Here is an 8,970-nt window from a genome sequence, read left to right on the forward strand (position 1 = left end):
CTGCCAACAAACACTGTGAGGCAGAGAGAGCGGTGAGGTCTCCTCCCAACCTGCCAACAAGCACTGTGAGGCAGAGAGAGCTGAGGCCTCCTCCCAACCTGCCAACAAGCACTGTGAGGCAGAGAGAGCTGAGGCCTCCTCCCAACCTGCCAACAAGCACTGTGAGGCACAGAGAGCTGAGGCCTCCTCCCAACCTGCCAACAAGCACTGTGAGGCAGAGAGAGCTGAGGCCTCCTCCCAACCTGCCAACAAGCACTGTGAGGCACAGAGAGCTGAGGCCTCCTCCCAACCTGCCAACAAGCACTGTGAGGCAGAGAGAGCTGAGGCCTCCTCCCAACCTGCCAACAAGCACTGTGAGGCAGAGAGAGCTGAGGCCTCCTCCCAACCTGCCAACAAACACTGTGAGGCAGAGAGAGAGCTGAGGCCTCCTCCCAACCTGCCAACAAGCACTGTGAGGCAGAGAGAGCTGAGGCCTCCTCCCAACCTGCCAACAAACACTGTGAGGCAGAGAGAGAGCTGAGGCCTCCTCCCAACCTGCCAACAAGCACTGTGAGGCAGAGAGAGAGAGCTGAGGCCTCCTCCCAACCTGCCAACAAGCACTGTGACGGCTCGTGCACACCATGAAACGCTAGGCGGCATGCCTCCTGTGAAAGCCTCTTTGACGCTGCATCTTGATAGGCTGTCTTGCTCCATTTCCGCGTCTGATTGGTCCATTTCAACCTCGCGCCCCCTGCCGCTGGAACCGCCCAGCGTTTCGCTGTCGCAGACTAGAGGCGGCTTGTCTCCGAGAGGCTTCACGCTCGCGGGGCGGGACTAGGGCGGGACCTTTCGTTAAAGCTACCCAATGACAGCTCTTCCTACACATTTACCGGTAGTCCCCCCACCCTCCTGTGTTTCTACAGGCTACAGCTCCAAGCTGGAGGCTGCTTTCCACGCCCACAAAATGCTGCGACGAGGCGGAAAAGCGATTTTGCCATTGTAGATGTGCACGAGCTGTGAGGCAGAGAGACCTGAGGCCTCCTCCCAAACCAGCCAAGATGCAAACTGCTGAATGAAACGCCACCTGAGCCGATTACAATCACAATCTGTGGGAGAATCATGACTGCAGAGCTATTCAGTAAATTGGGAAAATGATGATGGTTGGGTAGAAAAAGGCTCTTTGGCTTCTTCTTCTACATCCTCGCTCTCACAGCATCATCATGTGACAGCTGTAGGCAGGATGAGGAGGGCGCTCGGAGTTCCCCCGAGAAAAAGACTTTCTCCACAGCAGAGTTTGAGCATGTGAGAGCATGCCACGCAATTAGCATTTCCTGTCTGACGGAGGAAACGCCTTGAGTGCTGCAGGCCTGGAGGAGAGGTGATGAACTGGGTCGAACGAACGCCACAAAACATGGCCTCCACAAGTCACTGGGAGATGGAGAAATGCACTATTCACTCGCAGATATTGAGATGGAAATAAGGCTGCTGCATGTGTATAAGCACTTCAAGTGCAATCACGTAAATATGAAAATGAAGACTATGAAAATGAGGCCTAATCAGAGTATTTTCATTTGCATACTGGGCCGATTTCTCGTCGGAAAACAACGGTGCGCACCGGGAAACCACAGGATTTTTTTTAGCACTTGTAAAACTGAATTTATGATTTTTAAAATGCTTCAGTTCAGTTCGACCATATTTGATTGAAGACATTTTAAGACTTTCTCAAGCCCTGCAGTGCAGACACACTAAATAGTGACAGAAACACGGCAGCAGAATGGATTTAAAGCAGCATTTTGTCCAAACACACAGTGGGTCACAATGTAGGACTTTCCATTCCAATCAAAATACCATCAATCAGTCTCATCTAACCCTCTGCTAAACCCAGTTTAAATCACCTCAGTCTCATCTAACCCTCTGCTAAACCCAGTTTAAATCACCTCAGTCTCATCTAACCCTCTGCTAAACCCAGTTTAAATCACCTCAGTCTCATCTAACCGTCTGCTAAACCCAGTTTAAATCACCTCAGTCTCATCTAACCCTCTGCTAAACCCAGTTTAAATCACCTCAGTCTCATCTAACCCTCCGCTAAACCCAGTTTAAATCACCTCAGTCTCATCTAACCGTCTGCTAAACCCAGTTTAAATCACCTCAGTCTCATCTAACCCTCTGCTAAACCCAGTTTAAATCACCTCAGTCTCATCTAACCCTCTGCTAAACCCAGTTTAAATCACCTCAGTCTCATCTAACCCTCTGCTAAACCCAGTTTAAATCACCTCAGTCTCATCTAACCCTCCGCTAAACCCAGTTTAAATCACCCAAAAATCCAGCAATGCTGCAAAAACCGCAGTCTGATTGCCTGTCCTGTCCTACTGTACAACAACATCAACGAGTGAAGTCACCATTAAAAATAGCATGGTGTATAATTTGGCTGGGGTTTCGTTCTACCGTCCCTGTTGGGCAATGTACTGTTATAAAACTTAATTATTTATGTTGTTTGGCCAAGTAAAGCTCTATGAAAAAGGCATGCAGGAGGGAGAGTGTTTATGATAAATCCACACAGTAGAATCTGGCTGGCTGTTCACAGGGATTAGGAAATGTGCTCTACTGGTCGGGAATGGCAGTGAATGAATGCACATTTCCACACCCTGTACGCTGTAAATTCATAGATCCGTGAAATGGCAAACATCTGTTACGATGTAAATATGTCAATAGTCCACATAACATGAAGACGGGGAGTCTGGGTAGTGTAGTGCAACGGTACTTCTGGCTTGAGCAGACGTTCCTACAGAGATAATTGGCCGTGTCTGTCTGTGGATGGGAAGCTGGTGGGGGTATGAGTCCTGGTCGCTGCACTAGGGGGGGGGGGGGGGGGGGGGGGGCTGTTCAAAGGGAGGGGAACTGGGGGAAATAGGTTCGAGGTTTTAAATAGCGTGATCCTCCCACGCGCCACATACTGCCGGTGAAACTCCTCGCTGTCAGGTGGAAAGCAGCAGCTGGTGACTGCACATGTATCGGAGGAAGCATGTGCTAGTTTATGGCTCTCCCCAGATCGGCAAACGGGGTGGAGCAATGACCGGGACAGTTAGTAGCCGCTAGCCGGGGGAATGGGCCAAGCACAATTGGGGAGAAAATAGACGAAAAAGCTAATAAATAAATAAATAAATAAACAAACATACAAATAAATAAATAAACAACACAAACTATTTCCAGTCAATAGGTGTTCTATATTAGCACGACAAGCTGCTATATCTTCAGTATGCTCTATTTGCTCGCTATATTCTCTTCAATATCGTAGCATAGCTCTTATATTCTTATTTTTACCCAAGTGGGTTGCTGCTGCTGCTGCTGCAGAGAAATGCAATTTAAAGTTTCATCTCATCACATCTCTCAGCTCAAATAAATGTTTTACAGTCAACACAGCATTCACATCATCGACGACACATTCATACACACACACACACCACATGCTGTTAGAATAGATCCAGGGCTCATTTACATCCTCATCAGACGCAGACCCACAGCCTATCTATCGCCAGAGGAGAATCAGCACATGATAACCACTGAGGGAGATCAAAAGCAAGCAATGCAGCCACAGACAATCTCTGCTGTTTATTAATAAGCACGCATGTGTATAAAGACGAATAAAAGACAGATTTGTTTATTCACGTTGATGAGCGCAAAGGGGGGAAACGCTGCAGACACAATACAGGGAAAGGGAGACTCGCCCGTTCAACCAGAGAGATGCAGCAAATTCAGTGGACATTCGCTCAGCAGACGGTCGAAAGTCGTTCTTATTAGAAACACCTTCTCAATTTACTTCACGTCTTCCTTTAGTATGTGTAATAAGGAAGTAATTACTCTCCATTAATAGCCAATGACACACCAGGGGGCAGCTTTCTACTTCCGCAGTGACGCCAATGCAGGAGTCGCAAAAACTGCAATTCCTCGAATGGCCACTTGAGGCAGGCTGCAAGAGCATTCACCTCCATGTTCAAATGCCCGTCTTTACAGTGTAAATAGTCAAGTCAAGTCAAGTTTATATTTGTATAGCCCTAATTCACAAGCATGCCCCAGAGGGCTTCACAGAAAATAATATACTACTAATAAATAAATAACCATGTTTATAGCCAGGTAAAAAAAAACACGGTTTTGGTCGCAAATTAATCCCTAATTTCACCTTTCATGACAATTTTATATAAATCACCCGTTTTGGCCATGATTGACAGGTCGCCTGTCCGGTGGTTGTGCAGCTCGCCAATCACGGACCAATAGCAGGCAGAGCTGCGGCTCTGTGGGAAAGCCCCAGGTCTCACGCTGTCTCGCGGGAGCTGCGTGAAAACCAAGATGGCAGCGGCCAAAACGCCAAACGGAGAGACACCAAAACGTGACTCCACAAACCAATGACGTGACGTCACACACACTACGTCTCACACACACTACGTCACACACACTACGTGTCACACACGCACCATGTCCATCTCTTCGACGGTCTATGCTTACACATGTAACACCTGCATTATTTAGTGACCTAATTGCTTTGCGGTCAGAAGAGACAGCGGCGTGTCCAAAATCAACAAATCCAACCAGCCAGCCGCTATCTGACTGGTGGATGCGAGTGATTCCAAGCGCGGATGCCTCCATTAAAATGTTAAAACGTTTTGGGCTGTGTGCAGCAACTCACTCACCTTTTAAATTCCTCGGGTGGTTCTGCTTGGTGCGCGGCATCTTTTCCGCCTCGGTTCACAGGTGCATCTTGGGGGAAAGTGGCTGCTAACGTGCCAGGGTCTTGAGAAGAGGCGACTCCTGATCCACGACCACACACCCCGGGTACATCTACAGAACACACACACACACACACACACACACACAGACACACACACTCTCAGCATCGGCTAAACAACATAAATGGCACAGAATCAACAGGCGCTCTTCGCTGATGCGTCGGCCTCTCAAACAGGTGACCCCGCCTGACTCCTCGCCTCAGGCAGCGCACAGCGAGCTACTTGCCTGCCGTCAGTGGGAGGGAGGAGGTGTGAATATTAGGGCCGCACCTAACGGTTAGTTTCATTATCGATTCATGTGTCAGTTATTTTTTAGATTTATTTTATTTATTAATCAATCAGTTGTTTTGGTCTATAATAAAATGTCAGAATAATGGTGAAAAATTACGATCCCTTGTACACCCAAAGCCCCAAGATGACGTCCTCAAAATGTCTTCTTTTGTCCTGACCAACGATCCACCACAACAACACAACACAAAGATAATCTGTTGCCGTCATAGAGGGGGTAAAGAAATTACCCAAATTTTCATATTTAAGAAGCTGGAGACGAGAGAATTTCAGTATTTTTGTCTTAGAAATGACCGTAGTCTAAAACGATAAATCGATTATAAAAAATATATATAGTTAGGCGATTAATTTCTGGTCGATCGACTTAATCATTGCAGCTCTACTGAATAATGTTCTCTCCATGCATATCAACATAACCTCTGCAGCAGGAGAGCAGGAGAGACACTTATCTGCCCCTCTGATCTCTGCGAAGAGACGAAGGGGGAGAGAGAGAGGGGAGAGAGAGGGAGAGAGAGGGAGGGAGAGGGAGGGGACTCAGGGGAGAGATGGCTGTTGTTTTTGGAGGAAACGTGTGATTGACATGTCTGCATCTGATAGCGAAGCGCCTGCCCTTCACTTTGACGAATGCCAGCCGAAGATGACGAAAGGTGCAAAACAATAAGGTCCTGTGTGAGGGGCTACCTGGACCAGCTGGCACAGAGGGGCACTATCACATCACACCCATCTCCTTGTCAAAGTTGGGCGCTCGTAGATCACTGCACATAAGGACTATGCAAACATGAAAAAGGGCAACATGAACTCATCCTGTTTTGACTCCCTCTCTCTATGGCTTGCCGGTGCCCTTTTTGCAGCGCAAAGATTAGACGTTAAATATAGGCTGCATGCAAATTCTGCTTTGGTAAAAGCGACATCAGGCAAAAGAGGGGGCCGTTCTCTGAGTTAAATGTTACCAAGACCTCGACCTTTCAAACCCACAGCACTGCAAAACGCTGCTGTGTGAGCTGTCTGATATGCATAATCATATCCGCAGGAGGACAGCTCACCTCCTGCATGGGCAGAGAGAGAGAGAGCGGAGAAAGAATAAGCCTCTGAGAGGAGGAAATTATTCTCTTATTTTAATGATGTTTTGATGCAAATGTTTGCTCTAGCTATTCTCTCTATAGATCCCCCCCCCTAAGCAGCACCCAGTCAGGCCAATGCACGTTGCTTCAGGATTCAGCCTTTTGTTTCGACCCTCCCCAAGATTACATAACAGTTACTACAACTGGATGATGATTTTTCCACCATATCACTGGTACATGTGGCGCTGCTACAGCAATGACATCATCTCACGGTGGATGTGGGTAGAATGCATACTACACTACACACACAGCGCATGCACCAGGTCACACAAAAACACAACAACAAGGACGAGCAAAAACACGGTTAGAAGAAGCGCTCACCTGGCTCAATGCAATGCTGCTATAAATGTCACTGGAGGAGGGTCCCGCGGCGCGGATGAGGTGGAGGAAAGAGACGTGCACACATTTGTCTTGGCGTGTCTCTGCTCTGCCTCTCTGCACTCTGCCTGCCTGCCTGCCTGCCTGCCTGTCTGTCTGTATCTCTCTCTCTCTCTCTCTCTCTCTCTGCCTGTAAGCACACAGATATTTGAGGAAACACCCTGATACTGACATGAGGAAGCAAAACAGTGATTCAAGCCAACGCTGCACTAACGCAATGTCCCCCTAAACCTGTCAGAGAGAGAGAGAGCACCGAGCAGGAATGCGCTGGCACTGGCTGCTGACTGAGTCATGCTTTCCGCTCACACACACCTGAGGGAGGAGGACTGCCAAAATCCTCATGAGAAAATCAACATGATCAACCAGGAAGGCATGCACATTGCTGCGATGTAGGATCATGAAACGGGTCTGCCACGGCAAAGAGACAACAAGAGAGCCCTGTGTTGTTCCAATGAATATCCCGTGGAAATCAAAATGATGAATATATTATAATAATAATAGGGTGGTGCTGCTGTCCATATTTCCACCTTACAGCCAAGGTGAGTGCAGGCTCTCCAGGTGCCAAAATGCGCACGGTAGAAATGAACATTAATTAGCCTAATAGCGCTGATAATTACGTGGGAATAGAGTCAGCAGCAAAAACAATGCCGTGGGAAATCGCGTATTTTTGTGCCTGTTGTTGCAACACATGAACGCGGCCGTGTGAAGTGAGGGAGGAGCCAGGGAAAACCCCTCGCTGCTGCTGTCTCTCTCTGCAACAGCCAGCGCTGCGAGAATGGGACACACACTTCCCCTATTGAACAAAATCCGCCACATCACCTCCAGCCTGCCTCTCTAGCTAGTTAGGCGCATTTCCCACCACGTTAGCTCAATAAACGAGAAGATAGTCTTCACTAGGAACACTTCGGCGTACCTAGGGCGCACAGAAGAGCAACAAAAGACAGCGAGGAGAGAGAGGAGGTTACACGTTGCGTAGTGAGCCAAGTTGCCCCACACTGCACTGCAGAAGTCCACACCAAAAACAACGATGCACCAAAAACAAGAGGCTAACGTTAGCCCGTCTGCCTTTTTCTCTTTTCTACACTCGACACATGACATTTCCGCATTGCAAAGTTTTCGGCAGGCTTCGGACAACGATACAACAACGATAAAGCACCTATACTCGTGTCTCGAGAGGCGTTTGCAGCTAACGAGAGCGACCTACCAGTGCACTGACTAAGGTTAAATACTGTCTGAACAACACACTCTTAATGTTAGCAGCCTATCGAACAAAAAACACAAATATACTCGAACTGAATGTATTCATACTCACGGGTGCTGTTTTTGGCTACTGTCAGGGTTTCTGTTGTAACACACCTTTGGGGTAAAGGAGGAGGGGGGAAAGCGGGTCTGTATTTTCTCCCTTCACCCTTCTCTCTCTCTCACTTTCTATTGCAGGAAACAGACAGGCCCACTGACGTCAGCGGGGGTCCCGTCTCCGCCTCCCGGCCGCGAGATGTCAACTCCGCGGGGAAGGGGGGACTCCGACGGCCGCGCACAAGGTAGGCTACTTATTGAAATAGGAGAGAGAAAGAAAAAAATATATAAATATAAATATATATATAAAAAAAATATATATATATATATATATATTTTATTTTTATTTTTATTTATTTTTTATTTTTATATATATATAGCATATATATATATATATATATATATATATATATATATATATATATATATAGTTTGTCAGTCTTTGTCTTTGGTCAAATAAAATGGCAACACTACTGTACATGAGAAGGCATCGGTGCAGAGACTGGCATGTCTATGCCTTCTTCACATAGTGTTTGTATTGTAATACCTTTTCTGAACTTCTTAAATCTTTCCTCTGACAAATACCTCCTAATAATAATAATAATAATAATAATAATAATAATAATAATTGAAAACAAAATAAAAAAAATAGACAATTAAATTAAATGAATACAGGAAAGGGGAATAGAAAACTATAACTCTAATATGATATCCACACATCAGTTTAATTCACCTCCCTCCGCTGTGGGCTGTGTCGTTTCTCGCGAACCCCCCTCGGCGGGGCCCCCCCTCCTCCCCTCTTCTGCACATAGTTTAGGACTGACGGTTTTCCCGGAGGTTCCTTGTTGTCGGGTCACGTTGTGCCCCTCTCCGCCACTGCCGACCGGGCTTTCCCATGCACACAAACCCTCTGCGAGGATCTGTCTCCATCAGGACCGCTGCGTGTCGTGCTAAATAAAATAAATACAAAATAATAATAAAAAGCTGTGTGGGTGAACTGTGACCTCCACTCAGTGAGCGTCATCATATGGGAGCCAGCCAGCCACACATGTTTTTATAGAGAAAAATCACATGAATTAACCCCATGAATTAACCCCTTTCTGAGAGGCTGCCCTTTAGGCCTTTAA

The 8,970-nt window shown here is 47.0% G+C and overlaps 1 protein-coding gene across 1 annotated transcript in view; it reads right to left on the reverse strand.

The window, feature by feature from the left end:
• Positions 1–4,728, reverse strand: part of hivep1 (HIVEP zinc finger 1) — a 71,721-nt gene extending 66,993 nt beyond the window's left edge. Inside the window, exon 1 of the mRNA XM_083645749.1 lies at positions 4,665–4,728. Within this exon, the coding sequence (XP_083501875.1) occupies positions 4,665–4,704 (40 nt within the window). The 5' untranslated portion in view covers positions 4,705–4,728. The remainder of the gene's footprint in view (positions 1–4,664) is intronic.
• Positions 4,729–8,970: the final 4,242 nt, after the last annotated feature.

This window comes from Poromitra crassiceps (genome assembly GCF_964638095.1).
Source record: "Poromitra crassiceps genome assembly, chromosome: 11".
Lineage (NCBI taxonomy): Eukaryota > Metazoa > Chordata > Actinopteri > Beryciformes > Melamphaidae > Poromitra > Poromitra crassiceps.